We start from the raw sequence: 19,874 nt of genomic DNA on the forward strand, positions 1-19,874 counted from the left end.
ACATTTTTTTTAATAAATACAAACTAAAATTCATATTCTACAAAATGACATAAAGATAAATGAGTAGGACCCAATATTACCATTTTGATTTAGACTGATCTTGGCACAACAAAATTAATGTTAAAGTCTTTCGACTGATCAATACAATAACTCTTGGTTTTTCCTTTACATATATAATGAACTGTAATGAGTGTAAATGTAGGTAAAATTTTCTGTTTACCTTCCTTCTTTCTGGACTATCTGACTGTTTCTGACTATATTCCTGCTCCTGATTATAGGGGGCCTCTAAATTCACAGTAAACGTATTTGTTCGTGCATTTGAGGGGGCCTCCCTAGGGGTAAGAACTATTGGCTCAGGGGATTTACTTTTTAACTTTTGTTTATTATCTGTCACTGTTTTAGAACTATGTTTCCGTTTAATATATTTAGACTCACTAGGAGTGTTGTCCATCTCAACATCATTATCGGCATATTGCTCATTGTCATGCTCAGACTCCATTTTCACTTCTTTATTACCTTCAATTAAATCACGGGATCTAAAATCAGGGAACGTAGTGTTATACTGGGTGTTAATGTGACGATTTGAAACATCAATGTAAGACTTGCCATGTCGCGGCTCTTCCTCACTATTATTAGAATTATCCACTACATTATGATTAGAAGCACTCTTTTGAGATCTGCGCATAGTTGCAGATTTACCAGGAGTCCGTGTTCGCTCTTTTCTATGAGTTTCTTGATCTTCTCTTTCAATTAGAGCTTCAACTTTCAGTTTTTCATGTTCAATTTGCTCACGTATTGCATTTAATGCCATTTTTTCTGCATTTGCTTTTGATGAAGCATTTTTAGCTTGTTTGATGTATTTACTTTGTGACGTTGGATGTACACCATTTTTCTCTCCTTCTGAAATGTCCATTTTTTCTTCCTGCCTTTCTTCTTTTTGATCTGGTAATAAACCTCTTTGTTTCCCTGAGCGAACGGTTAAATTTTTCAAATTTTCGCTGTAATTGAATAATAAGGCTGTATGAAACCAGGTTATTTATGAAATGTTAATTTTTAAACATTCCACAAAGAACAGATATAGATGTCAAATAAATTCAGAATAGTCATAATCTATGTCAAACTTTTCAAATGATTTAACAAAAAGAATTTCATAAATTTTAATTTCTATCTTATTAAATAAAAAAGAAAGTGTAATGAATATATACTTCAACTGCGATTAAATGAAGCATTTTTACTTAAAAAGAATTAAGAAGTATCTTTCCACTGACTTTATTTCTTCAATACATATTTATTTCTTCATAATTCAAACAAGATTAAATCTTGATTATTATCTCACCTATTAACATGATCACTGAAGTCATTTTTGCGTTTCTTGCTGGAAGTATGAGAATCTATATGTTTTACTGGGACATGATTTCTATTAAGGAGACGTTCAGTTTGGAATACTACATGATTCAAACATTCTTCAATTGTGAATCGATCACTTGGCTCTAGGCGTAGAGTTTGCTGAAATAATACAATTAAAATCATTGAGTAAAAACAAATTGTACTAACTTACAAACTAATATGAAAATTGCAATAAACCTATGTCATTATCAAATGGAACCATTTCGGATCTTCTTTTGTCAAAATGTTACAAAATAAACTGAAAATATACTTCTATCTCCTGACTTAATTATTAAGTTTAATTTAGGTCTTAATTTATTTGTCATGTTATTTATCATATATAATAAACATGTATATTAAAAGAATATAAGCGCCAACCTAGCTGGGACTGAAAGTATTTACCTACCCCAACAGTATAGAACAAAACCAGCCTGCACACACAGTCGGACCAGGCTCTATACTGTTGGCTTACTAACTCTAAATTTTCATTTTGATACCGTCAAAATTGATAATGGGTAGTTACAAAATAGAAGAAGCTGAACAAGTCTATTTAAGTAATACAGCAGATTGAAAAGTTGAATTGTCAGTATCAGTTTAAAGCTGTATAAGAAGTTATCTAGATATACTTACATTCATAAAGTCTATCATTACACTACTGAGGATACCATGGTAACGCTTCTCAATGCTCTGAGGTTTCGATACAGAAGGAAACTGTAATAAGAAAATTACATATACTCAAAATTTACATATACACAAAATTTGCAAGGAAAAATTTATATCATGAAAATTGTTAGAATTTTTACATAAAAGTTCAGGCATATCAATGATAGAGAAATACTAGACAAACATAGAAGGTAAGAATTCAATAGAGATAGACTGTAGAGATGATAGAAAGAGAACAAGGAAAGAAAGTTGGGAACTTACAACTGTGATTTCCTGTAAAAGACAGAAAGAAAAAACAAATAGTTGGATAGAATATAGAAAGAAAGAAAGAAAGAAAAAAAGAAAGAAAGAAAGAAAGAAAGAAAGAAAGAAAGAAAGAAAGAAAGAAAGAAAAAAAGAAAGAAAGAAAATTATGAGATTGAATTAATTAACAGTAAGAAATATACAAATCATATAGAAACATAAATGAACATGAAATTATAATAAAATTTGATTCAATAAGTATCTGCTCAGTCTAAAAACCTAGCAATTGTTTCATCATTTGTCAAAGTGTAAAGACATGTTTTAGATTAGATCTTTCATTATGTCTAATAAACTTAGCATTTTAATCAATTTTTCTGATGTTGGTCTTGATCGATGTGACAGTTCTTTTTATCTTAATGTCTACTGTACAAATGTATTGCATAAAACAGTAAGAATATTTCATAATAGAAAAGTGAGAATGCACTGCTACTGTGATGAAACCTTAAAGACTCTCATAAAAATACTTTAACAACAAAGTCCTTTAGTTTCTTTGATTCTAAATTATTCATATTTTTCATAGGTTTCTGCTTTTAAAAATCTAACAGCATATTATCACGAGAATTTTCCATTATAGATCAACATGTTTTCACAGGGTTTCTTTTTCCTTTGATGAATATTATCTTAATGACTCACTTTAAGCCCTGAGAATCTAGCATTATTATAGAAGAGGTTCATCTGATCTGGAGGAAGTTGTCCAACAATCTTCTGTATGACATAGAGTTGATCTATCTCACTTTCTCCAGGGAATAATGGCTGACCATCAGCAAGTTCACCTAATATACAACCAATTGACCAAATATCTACAGCTTTCCCATATGGTGCCCTAAAATTACATACAAGTTAATATATGTATAAGATAACATATGTAACAATTAATCAATGACTATGCATATTTTATCAACAAATATATCATACGCTTCACAATCTTCAATTCTTATAAGCAAAAGTGGCAAAATTACCATAGGGAAATAGTAATATAAGTTGGGAAGAATTAAGTTCATATCATATATTTACTAATAGATTATACATGTACTAAAAACAATGATAAACAATACTTTTATATACATGTACCAACCATGATTACTCACAGAAGAACGAGTAAGACTAAAATAAGGATTGGAGCACCACACTAAATACCGTATTCTGGTATATACCGGACAAGGCGGTTGAAATATTAAATGCTAAAATCTTGCCTTTTCACCCAACGGAATGAGCTTACAAAGGACTACTTCATCTTTTCAGAATGATTTATGTATGATAATGAATGAAAAATGTAAGAATCAGTGAAAAAAAAGGTATTTGTCGATTTTGTAATCATGATTTCCAGTACTGCTCCAGTCCTGTAATGAGTTAAATCCCAGAATAGCACCTTTTTATTTGCTAAGTGTAAGAAAACAATATCAACCAAGTAAAAAAAAAATTCAATTTTGGGGTTATAAGTAAAACTGACAATAAGTATATACCATATAGTAACTTATATATGAAATATCATCAACACCAACTGTCTACAATTCAGTACTGTAGATAAAATGTTTTGTTGTTTTACTACAAATGGCCATCTCGGAAATGATACAATTAAAAAATACATTTCTTGGAATTCAAACAGAACTAAAACCTTAAAACATATAGTAAATATTGATAATTGCTCTTCAGAATCTGTTTCAACATTCAAAACCATTTATGCATCATTTAAAATCAATAATAATAAACAATAAATAGCTTTGATATTTAACTATGATTTTGACACCTTTGATACAATGCTTGAAACAGAGTCTCCATTCATTATTAATAAGCAACATTCCCTATCCTTTACAACAAGACATTGTGTCTAATGTCACTTATTTGTAAAGAACTTCTGTATCAAGTTACTGTTATTGATTTCAATTAATGAAGTTACTGCCTGAAGACAAACTTTGTAGGTAAGATATGTACAGAATAGTCTTTTTTTACACATACATTGTGTCATCTAATTCATAGTCAAACATCTCATAGGGTTAAGTGTATTCACAGTACATAACATGCACCTTACATTATGAAGATTATAAAAAAAATACTTAATAGTTCCTTATATATTATGCATATAACCCAATTTATCACTTACAATGAAATAAAGCTAGCATACATTATGATATGGTGACATGTGGTGTTTCATTCATGTTATAGCTGAACAGGACTAGATTTGTGCTAATATTCATGAAAACTCTTGAAAGATGTTCCAATGAGTAAAAAGGTTGTTAAAAGTGTACAAACTTAGTACCCCAGTACTTTAACCTAGCCAAGGCACTACCTATCCAGAGATATTACCAATAACTTGTCAAAATATGCAGCTATTTCTTTTACCCAGTAAGGCAGTAAAATTTTGGTGATAAAACAATAGGATAATAACTTGTATGATTTTATGAATGTCTATTTTACTCCCCTAAAGGCGTGCTGCTATCTGCAATAAATATTGTATTCAACATACGAACAACAGTTATCATGCCTCCCTATATTGAAACAGTTTACAATCATACAAAACATACAAGCTGAAACTTTAACAATGTTAAATATAACAATGTAATATACATACCCAAGTAACAGCTCTGGAGATCTGTACCATCTAGTGGCTACATAGTCGGTATAAACCCCTGTTGATCCCCCATTTATAGTGCGAGCAAAACCAAAATCACATAGTTTTAATGTGTCTGTATTACTTATAAGTAAGTTTTCTGGCTTTATATCTGAAAATATATTTGATCAGTCTGGTACAGTCTTAAGAAATTTGACTCGTTCTTTCTGTGTGAGTGAATTATAAGCAAGAGGGCAAAGATGGCCCTGGATCGCTCACATGACCCATCGAAACTCATCCATGCAATTACTTAGACAAGCATCCTGACCAAGTTTGATGATGATTGAGGCAAAAATGTGACCACTAGAGTGTTAACGAACAAATGTGGATGGATGACAGATGATGTATGACGGACATTCAACGATCCTAAACGCTCACCCTGAGCTGGCTCAGGTGAGCTAAAAGTGATAAAAAAAACATACAGTAAAAACTGACTTATATTTTCATGCAATTAAAGGAATGTCTACTATCCATTTAAAAATTTTTAAATGATAATAATGATTTATAAATTCAAAGATCCTTTTGTGAAATACGAAATTTTTTTTTTAAAAAATGTGAAAATAAAAAAATTAAAAGAAAAACAACAAAGAACCAAATAAGAAAAGGAAAATGGAAGCATTGAACTAAAATAAAATGAAAATGTATTTCATCTTTACTTGTTTCTTGCCTTTAATTGAATGTATTAATGTGATATGAAAGCATGAATCAATTTTCGATGAAAATGCAGTGGATTTAATATATCAATTCATGAAAAGTTTTTTTTGTGATTTATTGATATTTAATGACAAATTGTACTAGAAAATTCCTCAGTGTTAAATACTGCATAATTAGCATAATATAATTTCACAGGTACATGAACTTTACATTGATACTAAAGGATAAATACATTAGCCTGATGAATTAATTAGCAAATCCTATTAACACACTGCTTCAATAAAGACATTCAAACACAATCTTGAACATTTTTCACACAGAAATGCTGTGAGACTAATAACAAATAACTCATTCTGTTCAAATTATAACTGAAGATTCTTAAACTGTAATGTGGGAAAAGACATGAAATGAAACTAAATGAAGTCCATTCCTATATGCTAATCTTCAATGAAACTTTAATCTGTAAAGTGTCTTTTCATAGTGATTTTTTCTTTATTTGCGTTTAATATCACATCAATGCTGGTCAGATTTTACAGTCATTTTCTTGTTTCATAAAAACCCAAGATACAAACTTGAACATGCACCAGGAGAAGAACCACTAACCTTTTAAAGCTGATACACTTCAGTTTTTTACATCTGGGATGGAAAAAAAACAACAGGGGAAAAGAAATGGGGTGCATGATCAAAATATAGATTTCTATAAATTGTAAGGTACTATAGATATGAAATTACCTCTATGAATAATGTCATTACTATGACACCAGTGTATGGCTTTACACAGTTGGTATGTATAACTGCGAACTTTCTCTGGAGCTACACCATTAGCCTGTTCCTCTAACAACTCTAACATATTCTGAAATTATAGTAGTACAATTTTCATATAACAACAAGTTTGCTTCAATATTTTTTTAATTTCAGCTTGATAAAGGAAGCTTATTTAAATTACTTTTGTGTCATTTGTTTTGGACTAACAAGTCCTTGGTATCTTGTGAGAAGACATGGCTATATTTAAACAAAGGCTCAAACCAAATCATGTAAGTGTTAGCCTGAGTAGCAGAATCAATGAGTCTGTAACATTATCAATTGTGACTTTTTGAACTCTGTATTTTTTAGCTCTATTTTACAATTGGGTCATTGCTTTCTCATGATAAAGCATATTGGTAAAATTTCCATTACTATTTATTCACAAAATTAATATTGTTTGTATACCCCCATAAACTGGATAATTAAACAAATGTTTGAAACTGCAAATTATTTAAGTATAACTGGTACAGACTGTCAAATAATATATACTCAAATATGTTCAGGAGACATGCCCCTAGATACAATTTCTAGCATTAAAAAGACTTAAGAGATGAACGTTTACTTTTTTGTGATTTTCGTGCAAGATGCCATTCTGTAAACTAGCCTGTTTGTTTGTCAATAACACAAAAGGACCTATAACTTGGACCGCAATGACCATTAAATGCACTGGGACATACTAATCAATTTATTTATCTGATCACATGTGTCTATCATGTTGTCACAGTATCAACATTGGTCATTAAAATATTTCCTCTTTCTATGTAGGGGTGTGGTAATAAAAATGTCACCATTCTATCAAAGACTTTCTATATGAAATACAAATCAATAGCTAATCAATTGATAAAGTAATAGTAAACTGTAAAACGCCAAGCTCTGCTGCATGATAACAGAAATTGAACTGTTTATACGGGCCTATATCTAATAAACAGACTCGTATTTCAAGTAAATTGCGTTTTAATGTTAAGGGGTAGATTAGACGATAATTATACATAATTGAATGGTGTTTTTAATGCCGGGGACCAAATTGCAATGGTTTGCCTGTTTACAGACAATTAATCTGACAGGTTTCTCCATTACTGTGATAAATAACCTGGAGCTGCAATTGTGAAGAATGAATAATTTTTTTGGATAAAAATAAAAAACTTCCCATAATGGTAGGTATAACAAATACCCCGGATTCACATAGCATTCTCTGTTATTTATATCACTTTAGAACAAAATGCTTCATTAATGCACATAATCTACCGAAAAAATAATTTCATGCCCAGTCTGTTCATTAGTAGTTTTAAAATGTCAAAGTAAGCAATTAAAGGAGCTGCACTGAGAACCAAAAACCTTAAAACATTATATTTGAAATTCTTACATAGATCAGCATGTGCACTTAAAACAGCAATAATATGTAGAAGAAAATGATGAAATATAATCATAATTGAATTGAAATCTTTTTGGGGGGTAATTCTTGATCAATTTGTGTTTAAAGTATTTTTCACTTCTGGGTCATTTTGCACCATTATTCTGGACAGACAGAGACAGCAAATGATATGAGATTTTGCACACAAGATATCTGTCCAATCTTTCGTCAAATAGTACACAAATCTCTAAAAATAAATATTGTCAAAAACTTAAGTTGAAAATTCAGACTTGAATGTAGATGAACAACGAAGAGTTGGATTATAATTGTTGGGGGCTGCATTCTGAGAAACTTAATGATCATTAAGCATGCTGATAGCTGAATTGACTTAACTATTTACAATTATATCCTTGAAATAACAAAACCATGTCTTATAATCATATTAAATATATTTTGAGAAAAAAGATATGGTCGAACAATAGAAACTAAGTTACTTATGATTAACTAACCCTTTCAACATATTCAAAGACAAGATAGAGTTTCCCTTTCCTTCTAAATGCCTCTCGCAGTTCCACAATATTTTCCTGCTTGAGGGAACGCAACATTTTAAGTTCCCGTAATGTGGTCCTACGTACATCATCATTTTCTGAAAGAAAAAAATAAACAAATATGTGATCAAATTCTTAAATTTTTAATATTAAAATTTGCAAAAACTAATCACAGGGAGTCAGACAGGATGACTGCTGTTTAATTGTATCAATGTAGTTTGTGTTTTTCTGTTTTTTATGCTTAACATATTTGTTTTGTCACATCTTGGCAGTCGACGCACAATAACTTCCTCGATAACCAATCAGTAATTACGAATTTTTCTGTTAGTGACTTTACTACAAATTCCATATAATTTCTGAATCAGTGGCAATAGACAAATGACCATTTGACTCAATGTCCTATATCAACTCTCTAGTAGAAATTATGCCTTACTAGAGAATCAAACAAGCTACCCCTGGACTTGTTCTAATTTGATGCTCTCCCTTTTGATCTATTTAGTGAGCAGACTAATTAACTATAAAAAAAAACATGTTTTAAAGGAAGTTTTGCATCCTTGTTCAATTCCCAAAGGACTATTTCTCATTTTTTATTACATGCTTAGAGTTTCAGTATTTTTTCTCACAAACCATACGATTGTTGGCCAAAAAATCAGCTAACTTTCTTTCAAAAATTTCAAGTATAAAAGCATATTTGCATCTAAAACACTATCATTATAGATACGTGACATTCAGTTTACTAGATATTGTAAGATAAACACACAGATTTGCTACAATTTTTACAAGCTGCGAAACTATTTATAAAGCACATAAACACTTTAAGGTTCTTGTATAATTTGTTATCTGCTACCTAATAAGGTCAGAATACAATCATTGTTGTATAAATGATTCTACCTGAGGTATATTGTATCTTCTTACAATCTTTTATATCCAATCAATACAGAAGTACAATTTTTGTACAGTCATTAAAGGAACTAGTATTGACAGTATTGTCAACATATATTTAGAAATATAATTGATAACTTTGTTATATTTTACAGTATAATCAATTACGACTGATTTTTTGTCAATGAATTACTATATAAAGCATTAAAGATAAGACATAAGTTTGAGTTATAAATCAGGATTAATTCTCTCTTGGTATCATGTCAAGGAAGAGCTGTTTGAAATGATAGAAAAACAATTTATTTTAATGGGATCAGTCTGATTATTTTAGGTATTTCTGCATGTATTTGGAGAGAGAGAGAAAAAAACTATGCCTACACCCGTAGTCCCTGAAGGGTACTACACAGATAACAAGTTTAAGTTTATCTTCACTTATCTCTCAATACTTCAGGATAAAAACAAGACATCTAATATAAATTATATGGAACACTATGACACTCTTTTCTTTCTCGATATTTATGTTTTTACATCAACAACAATAATTTATTTATTATAATATTGTTTCAGCAACACAAAATAAATTGTGTATCTATTCAGCATTTAATAATTAAGCATGCATTTGAACAGATCAAACTGATATATAGTAACAATTTTATCAAGGATTCTGTCAATTTAATGTAAACTATCAAATAGCATAAATATATAAAATGTTAATATCAGAAGTTTGGACATTTATCATTTACTTAAATAACATTTTATGTTCTATAGGAAACCTACAGTCATTTATAAACAAAAACTTCTCTTTAAGTAACTGTAATTCAACAGTATATAAACATGATTCTGTATGCCCTGTACAAGTATAAACATTCAATATTTCACCTTAAGCAGTTAAAGATTTGAAGTACCTACACAGTTTAACCTTAAAGTTCACTACTTAAAGACACAGGTAAATATTATTTTTGGTTAAATAGGGTATTACTGAATGGTTTAACAGTTTTATTTCGTGTAACAGCATGAGGTCTATAAACCACCACACTGAATAACAAATAGTCTAAAATACAAATTGTAAAAAAGGGCGGGTCATGATTAACTTTCTATAAAAAGAAATCTATAATGGACAATCATGCAGTAAAAAGTTCATTTACCTATAGTAGGGCTTGCAAATGTTTGAAATGATCTTAAAGACCAGTTATCATTTAGTGAACACATTTTCAAAGCCAGATCATTTAAAAAAGCTTTATATATACATTTGATACAATAATAGGGCATAAACTTTATTATAACTTAAATATAAGATTTCATAAATAATTCCCAACTTCAAAGGTAAATGTCTGTATAAATCATCAAATCTACAATAAACTTTTATTTGAAGTCCAAGCAGCGGGTTGTTCATAATGAGGCAGTATTTCACAAAGTTAATAAATCATTGGCATAGTAAATAGGAAATGCATGATGGCCGAACGATTATCCATGCTTAATTTTCCATAGTAAGAAAAAATTCAATAAAATGCTATTATTTATATGTTGGAAAGTGGCCCTGTAAACATTAGGGTCAATATTAAACGTTCAGATCGATATCATGTTTTACAATGATAAATAAAATGTTTTGGTTAAGTGTTTTATAAGTAGAGATGTGAGTTGACATATTTTAATAATCTTATCGCTAGGTATGTAAAAGTTACTAATTCAGTGACATATCAGGTCTTGTTTTAACCTAAATCTTATCATGTACTTCAACTTTTAAGATTGTGTGCATCTTGAAATCGCTGAAAGATAACTTGACAGGTCAAGTCAGAGTGTAACAGATTTTTTTTAACATATAGAGGATATTTGTTTGTTTTGCATGTAAGATTGAAATATAATTTCACTGAGTGAACACCAGATGCAATATTTTCACGAGTGGCGTAGCCACGAGTGAAAATATAATAGCTGGTGTTCACGAATGAAATATATTTCAATCTTATATGTAAAACAAATAAATTTTCTTTTATTTCATGCGTTTTAAGTGATTTTAAGTAATTTTTACTGATTTTGCCGCGTAACGTCGCGCATTCTCCTTCGTGACGTCATCACATCATGACGTCACATCAACAAGTTTGAAATATAGTTCTGTTAAATTTCTTTAATTTTGTTGCATTTTTAACATAATGTATGGTGACCTCAACTTTCTTTTCCGAAAGAAGCAAAATTTACGCATGACGGCATTTATTTTTGCCTGTTATTCCATTCAGTTTTGATTTTCTTTTCATCCGCATTCAGATATAGTCCGGCTACAGTGAAAATTATATTTTATAAATTTCACTAGTGGTTTATCAGAATATAATCATCTGATATATTACAATAAAACACTGGAAAGCATGAAATAAAATCATAATTATTCATATCATCCACAATAATTTCTAATAACTAACTGAATACTAGATCTTTATTTTCACTATAAGATGAAGTATGACACCTTAGGAAAAGAGGCAGTCATCAAGATATATCGGGCTTGTCAAAAGTTTTTTCCTTTTTCTATATTTAATATCAATATTAATTTTTATCCAGTGATCAAGATAATATAATGAGTAGTTTATCCATATAAATATATACATGAGAAATTCAATTTTTTTTGTCAAGGAATTGTTTTATTAAAAAATTACAAAACGATGATTTCCCCAGCACTTTGTTTTTAAACATATCAATTTAAGTCTATTTATTCAAGAATCTGGTAAAAAATGTTGAATAGTTACGTCTCACATTACCTGACTTTATTTATAAAGAAAGGTGAGGCATTATGACTACCTCTATGGTTACAATGAAAGCATTTCAAGACATTGTTCCTTCTCTTGTAATTGTATGAATAAATGTGGATACCCTAGAGAAATCAATCTCTAGTAAACACAGCTCTAACTCGGCAATTACCAGCTAATCTATGAATGTTTAATGAATCAACTTCTCACACAATATACATTGATTTACACACAATGCTGCACAATTTATACATAAAAAATGATAATACGAATCAAAACATGTATAAAACAGGCCAGTAGTACCGTCTACCATAACAGATAATTTTATGTTTTGAAGTCTTTTATATTGAGAAATCTTTTTTTAATAAATTGTAAAAATAATCTAGGTAATACACATGATATCTTATTTCAAAGTTTCAAATTCTCAACCTACATGACCCAATACCCGCAAGGGGAAAACTTGCATTAAAAAATACTTAAAAAAATAATAAAACAATTTCACATTTATTTCACAGGCTTTTGAATTTTTCAAGGACTCTTAGTATAAGAAAGATGGCGACAAAAATCTTAAATATTATATGGTATCCAATTTCATAAGACAATATTTCATGACTTTTCAAACATTAATGTCTTCTGTTATAGGAATGTATCTGATAGAAATTATTTCATTAGATTTACAAGTACTTGTTTTAACTTCATTTGACTCATATTATTAAAAAAAATAATTTTGTCATGTAAAAATATCTTTGCAAAATGACCTAACATACAAACAAACACATGTCTATCTTGTACCTACATAAAACTGGCTATTTCATTCATCTGCATCAGTAAGCATTATAAAAATTCCTTATATATAAAAAGACTCAATCAATGTTATTTATTTCATTATAGCATGTATTAGAGAAGGGAACTGTTGAGAGGTGATGCTGATACAATGACAGTAATAATGGACAGGAAGTGCAGGCATGTTGTATGCGGGAAGGTTTAATACAACAACATGATTACATTGTAAACACTTTATTACCCATTAATGAGTCACATATTACTTTACTTTCTTTCATATAAACATTTAATAGCAATTCCAAACCAGTGCAAAAACTGATACAATTTTCTGTGAATCAATAAACAGTGGAACTAAAGGTTGGTTTGTGGTAAACAGTTACAGTAATGTTCATAAAGTTGATTCCAAGTCAAGTAAAGTTATATCTATAATAAAGTATGGTTTACCATATGATAATACAAGCTCCGAAGAGCTTTTAAAGTCCACTATATTTAATGATTTAATCATCAAATTAAGATAAATTAACAATGAAATCTTCATGTATACCAAGAATCCTCTAGCAGTTAATATGAAAAATAGAAATTATAACATTACTATAATCTAGCTTAACACGCAAACTATTCAGTCATAATGAAACACAAAATCATTTAACAGATCAGACATGCAAATATGGCTATAATATGCACAATGCTTTGTTCTGAAATTCAAATAAAGACAAATTCATTTCTTGAATTTAGCAGGTTACATGTTCAAATTTGATTTAATTACAGCAAATGTTGGGTACTATAGTTAACTAAGAGATAACAAGTATGAGTAGAGATAACAAATATTGACACTTACCTTCTCCATCCTTAAATTTTTTTACAGCAACAAGTTCCCCTGTTTCCTGAAAATAGAAAAACAAAGGTATATTTAACAGATATACAGTTTATGCATTTTTCTCCTAGTTTTCATAATGGCAGTAAGCAAACAAACACAGATAAAACTTTTTATGCTTTGGAGAGAAAAAAAACAACAAAAAACAAGGTTCAAAAAATTATGTATTTTTTATATTGTGAAGCAGGTATAACTGTTGGTCACTATTTTTTTTTTCTAACAATGTTTTTGGTTGGGTTTTTTATGTTGTACCACAAGAATCTGATAGCTTTCTCACATGAAGTAACATGGAGACTTTTGCACAGCTCGAACCTAAAGCATTGAGAGGCAAGTGGTTTGAAGTCAACGAACTTAACCACTCAGTCACGGACGCCCCTTGGTCAACATTACTCAAGAGGGTAATAATTTTGTATTGGCTATCATTTAACAAAAGAAATGACAATAAATAAGAAATATTCACTACATGTTTAACCAATTTGATTTTTAATTAACCTCAACCTTTTGTGTAAAAGATGGTGGAAACGTCCCACAAGATGGTACTGGACCAATTTCCTAAAAGTTGATTTTTTTGTTATAAAAGGTTATACTGTAAAATTATTTCAAAGCCTTGTCAATATTTATTTATGAGAAAAAAATCCTAATTGCAATGGTAATTTCAGATAAATAGCAATGACGCTCAGTGTAAGGAATTTGATTGAAAGTTATCTATGTGATATTATATATACGGAAGTTTTATGAAAAATCGTTTAATAGCAAAGGGGTCGATTTTACAAAATGTAAATATTCAATTATCAATATATGCACTCGAACATTCCTATTGAATATCTATAAACAGTGTGATGGCACCCCTTCAAAACACTTAAACTTTAAATGACAACACTTTAAAAAAAAACTAAAAATAAATACCAAGTTTTACATACAAACATGCCCTTAACTATTAAGAACAATCAATGAAAATATTATAACTATAAAGTTGGTTTATTTTGTGGTAACAGATTGTGTTTATTTGCCCAATCATTCAATATATAAGTCTAATTCTTTAGCAAACCCATTAAAGTTTTAAAACCAATAAAAGTCTAAAGTTAATCTTTCAGTGAAATGTAGATCAGAATTAGGATAAATGAAATGCCACAGACTTATGTACAAACAGATTACTTTCATTCAATTATTATCAAAGCTGTCCCTCTCTATATTTTAAGGCTTTTATCAATGGGGAAAAAGGTATTTGTTTATAGACTTTATATAAGGACAATACATTAAAAGCCGTGGGTATATTAACTTTATATTGCATGATATATTATTATGCATCAAACTGAAAGAAGTGTGCATGTAAGAAATTCTGGTAACGGGAGATACTGGAAGAGTTGTGACAACAAAATAAAAATACATATACATGTAGCTTAAAGTTGAAGAAATAGTTTTTATTGAGCCTGTTTATGCAAAAATGCAAATTGCATCATCTCTCAATTACCCAGCTAGCACTGACTTAAAGAAGAGGTAAATCCTCAATACTAAAACATTTGAACTTTTGTAAAGAATATAGGAGAAAAATGAATATGTTGTTCATAATTTGAAAAAAGTTTGCACACATTATATAAGATAAATCAACTTAAAAAAAATAATTTCACTACATGTATAAAATGATTGGTTCAAAACTTATGTATATAAACAAATCATACCCTGCAGTATGTACTAGGTTTAAAATAAAATTCTTATCAGAGGAACATTGTATGTATTACATAACAATCTTAAAACTGAAATTTTTCAAAACAACAAAAATGGAAAAATATGTTTTTTTAATGTTTAAATTTATTGATTAGTTAAAATATATTGATTATATAATGTTCTAATTGATTCTTCCTTTTGCAGTATACTAGACAACTACATATGATCAAATATTATGATATTGCAATGTTAGTTTAACAAGCTTTATTCTTGTTTTCATTGGAAATCATTCCACAGCAAAGTTTAAACAATCTGATAAACATTCTATTATAGTATATTGATTCCTTGAGTAAACAAATTTCAGCCGTAAAAAATGAACAAAAGAATGAACGTGTGTTGACCATATTATAGCAGAAATTCAAAACCAAATCAAAACTAAACACTATGCTTCATTTGTCTCAGTGTTTGCCTTTACTGACAATTAGCTTTTCTCTTACAGAAAATTGTTACTTGACGTCATAACTGTGAAAGTCAATGAATTTCATATGTAATGACCTTTAGAATAATCCTTAATAATATACACTGAATGTAATTCTAATTAAGGCAAAACATTTATGTAACTTTTGTAGCCTATTATTATTTTCTCTACAGATCATCTGACATATTTTCAATTATATTTTCAAATATTTAAATCAATTATTCAATTGATTCGGGCATTAGATTATTAAATTTTTCATGCCTCAGTTTAATGGTAAGTATTATGTAAATCTTTTTCATCCGATATATTTAATAATATCCATATCAAAATTCCTACTCAAATAATTTATATCATGCAATATTAGAATAAAACTTTAATCAAATAATAAAAAGGAAATATTTTAGATAAGATTTTCTATCAAATGAACAGTTTTTGAACATTATTGAGGATTTTTTACACTCCAATTTCACTTGAAAAGCTGAGATTTAATATGAATTTCTTTCTTTTATTGTATTTACTCTTGTTTCACCATAAATACTAGTATGTCATGGAAGATTTTACACAATATGGAATAAACAGATTTATTTTACTCTATCTACCATCTTTATTTGGTAAATCGTTTTATCTTATTGAATACTTGTACCTTTTGTTATAAAGCCCCAGTATTTATCAGCATTGAAGATTGTATAGGTTATCTATATTGAACAGTTGAAATAGATATTCTCAATATAGTATGCATTCCTATAGGCATAGTTTCTATACTAGGTCAAAACATTTAAATCTGTACATCACAATATTAGAAATTGTACCATATTCAATTTAATTCAAAGAATTTTATTGCTGTTACATGTATTTCTCTTTCAATATTACTTGGACAAAATATTTGACCAAATTAAAAGAAATGTAAACTTAAGTTTTCTCAATTACAACTATCAAATTACAGGATGATTATAATTGATTACAAAATTTTAACTTTCTTAATATATTTTTAACAGACATAATCTAAATGAAGTGTTCCACTGTCTGATTGCAAGCACATATTGTTACACTTTTCAAACTTAAAGATGAACTTACCTTATGTTTGCATTTCAATACCACACCATAGGCTCCTGAAAGAAAACAACAGAAAATGCTGTATACACATACAAGATACATTACAAGATGAATACAATAATTGTTTCTAATACAAGATATAAAAGTCTTACACATTTATGTGAACAAATAGGTGTAAAAATAATTATGCCTCAGGGGGTAAACAGATAAGAGTTGAAACAAGAACCTCATTCTGACTTCTAAATAATAAATGACCTTGACCTATAACTTTGTTTTCAAATTCTATTCTAGGATGTCATCATCATATCTTTGTTGCTTATCAACATATTTGGGAGAGAACCCATATGTTTAGAAGCACATATTGTTACACTATTCATACATATTGTCATATTTTAAAGATGAACCTACCTTATGTTTGCATTTCAATACCACACCATAGGCTCCTGTAAGAAAACAACAGAAAATGTTGTATACACAAACAAGATTACATTACAAGATGAATACAATTATTGTTTCTATACAAGATTGTTCATTATAATGCTAATTTTAAGTGTATCTATATATTAAAGTCTTACACATTTATGTAAACATGAATCAGGTGAAATAATATTATATATCACAATGATGTTACATGTCAGGTTTTTTTTGCTCTCAACAAGAAAATATGAATTTTTTCTTGACAAGAATATTGGTACTGTGAAATCATTTGTATTCGTGGGCATGAAATTTCGTGGTTTTATCAAAACAGGCATTTTCGTGGGTTCTTAAATTCGTGGATTTTCATTTTCTTGTAAAAAAAAAATAAGTAATGGAAAGTAATCTTTCACTTAATCACTGCGCTGTTTTACTTACCCCGTGTATATAACACAGCTCTTGTCAATAAATTTAATCCTGGCCTCTGGCAGTAACACAATTACTGCCGATAATTGACTGCAATTAACACCTTTGTGTGACATGATATGCAGCTCCATTATATGCCCCTATAATTCGCCAATGTAACATCGCATAAATTATACGACATCTGCCAATTTTTTAACCAGCCAGTGAAAAAGTTAACACCCCGAATTAGTCCAAAACTACACACTACATCACATCGACTGTGTAAATTTATATGCATATAAATTAATACCAGTAAATGGCTCACTACAGTTACATACATGTATGTGTGCATCTAGTGTAAAGACGACGGCTTCTTTGATATTTTCGGAATAGCAGTCACACAAATACATATTGAAAAAAATATATTTAAATGGATCATATAAACACTAGTCGTTAAAAGTTTTATCGGGGATAATTAATGCACTTGGTTCCCATATTTACTCGATTATGTCACGTATTCTGGCTAACACAATCAAGTAGCCTACAACGATCAAGTAGTCCCCTGATGTTTACATGCGACGAACATTTGTGACAGCAAACTGAAGACATACAATCGATTTTTCTTTCAAGTTTCTTAAATATTGCAAAATTAAACTATTTATGGATTTAATTTGTCACTGACCTGATTATAATATACATTCATACCACAAATATCGGCCGGAAAAGCGCCGACGCATGTTGTGATATATGGAACAGAGACATGGTAAGAAGCGTTTGTTGGGATAAAATTTCGTCGGGTCTTAAATTCGTGGATTGACCTATCCACGAAAACCACGAATTTTTTTTGCTCTCAACAAGAAAATATGAATTTTTTCTTGACAAGAATATTGGTAATGTGGTAATAAGGAAGTCTTACAATCAGCAAAGTTAGAAAATCTATTTTAAATCTCAGTGACCTTAACCTACATCTAATGAAATGAGACCCTGCCAAAGGACTTAGTTCCATTGACTGTATCACATCAAATATCTAAGATATCAGTAAGTGTATGAGTGTGATATATGAGAAACAACAGTAGGTCACTGAGACTGAAGGTTGGAAGGATCTGGAAATGCTACGGTAATTAAGAATTTTAGTGGCATTATACAGCAGTGATTATGTTATACTTCTATATCCCAAATTTACCCTTAAGCAGTCAGTCATTAAAGTATAGTAACATAAATGCGAGACAACCTTGTGCTTGTAGTTTGAGAAAAGTCAATATCAACATTGAGATATAAGATCTTCTCATAAATATTGTATCACATGAAAAAAGATTAAGTGTCTATGTCTATAAGTTCCAAATACTTTCTTTGTTTGCAACAATGTTGCTGGGTATATACAAGAAAACAAATGCATAATTATGATGTCAATGTCCTCAAGCTTTTTTATATCAGTAATACAGTATCATTTGAAGACACTGTCACATTGTTTTAAGTCAATACTGAACATATCTCAACAGAGTGTGAATTTTTCATAAAGTGAAATATGTTTCTTACTCATAAAGAAAATTTCTTTTTAAATTTCATCTTTAAGATTTGATCAACCAGTGAGAGATATAACTCATATCTCATTAAGTAAACCAGTTGAGTAGGTCATAAATCAACATAAAGTGAATGATTTTATTGACTCTAAAGAACATTTAATATCTGCATTTTCACATCTGTTCTTACAAAAAATTTTTACTAAGAAACAGTCAGTCAAATAAGAAATCATTTAAAAACAAACAAACAAATAATTAAAAAAAAATCCTAAAGGTATAAGTAGTACTGTAGAATTCTTGGTAATGCTATAAGTTTATTTATTTTTTTTTTCAATCTGTTTATCTACATAAAAAGTTACAAGTTTATAATTGCTATAATTGACAATACATAGATTGATCTTACCTTCGCCCACGACCCCTACTATTTCGTACTTGTTCATCACATTACACCCCACACAGGCTAAACTGCAACTTTCCTGAAAGATTATAACAGAAGAAACATGCTCAATTAAATGGATGTTCTTCTACCAAAATTATTGTTTACAAGAAATTGCCTACATATTTACAAGCACTAATTACCTAAATACATAAAATTCATGTATTTACTACAGACAGTTTGTCCAAAATTCTTTAAATTTACTTTTTTTGTTAGATTCTATTGTCTAAAATAATTAATTTCTGTTCAAAACACTTCCTGCCAAAAGCACAATGTCATGCTTGTGTTATTATTTCAGTATTAAGCCTGATTTTA

General features: G+C 29.4%; 1 protein-coding gene across 10 annotated transcripts in view; it reads right to left on the minus strand.

The window, feature by feature from the left end:
* Window positions 1-19,874, minus strand: part of LOC132759874 (cyclin-dependent kinase-like 5) — a 40,065-nt gene that overhangs the window by 11,391 nt on the left and 8,800 nt on the right. For all 10 annotated transcript variants that reach the window (XM_060751738.1, XM_060751735.1, XM_060751736.1 and 7 more), the window contains 10 exons: window positions 19,527-19,599; window positions 16,806-16,840; window positions 13,553-13,598; window positions 8,279-8,415; window positions 6,347-6,467; window positions 4,922-5,072; window positions 2,986-3,175; window positions 2,017-2,097; window positions 1,337-1,506; window positions 221-998 (listed from right to left, as the gene is read on the minus strand). In XM_060751738.1, coding sequence (XP_060607721.1) covers window positions 221-998; window positions 1,337-1,506; window positions 2,017-2,097; window positions 2,986-3,175; window positions 4,922-5,072; window positions 6,347-6,467; window positions 8,279-8,415; window positions 13,553-13,598; window positions 16,806-16,840; window positions 19,527-19,563 — 1,746 coding nt within the window. In that variant the 5' untranslated portion in view covers window positions 19,564-19,599. The remainder of the gene's footprint in view (window positions 1-220; window positions 999-1,336; window positions 1,507-2,016; window positions 2,098-2,985; window positions 3,176-4,921; window positions 5,073-6,346; window positions 6,468-8,278; window positions 8,416-13,552; window positions 13,599-16,805; window positions 16,841-19,526; window positions 19,600-19,874) is intronic.

Source organism: Ruditapes philippinarum, unplaced genomic scaffold (genome assembly GCF_026571515.1).
Source record: "Ruditapes philippinarum isolate M1 unplaced genomic scaffold, ASM2657151v2 ctg519_1_1_1_1, whole genome shotgun sequence".
NCBI lineage: Eukaryota > Metazoa > Mollusca > Bivalvia > Venerida > Veneridae > Ruditapes > Ruditapes philippinarum.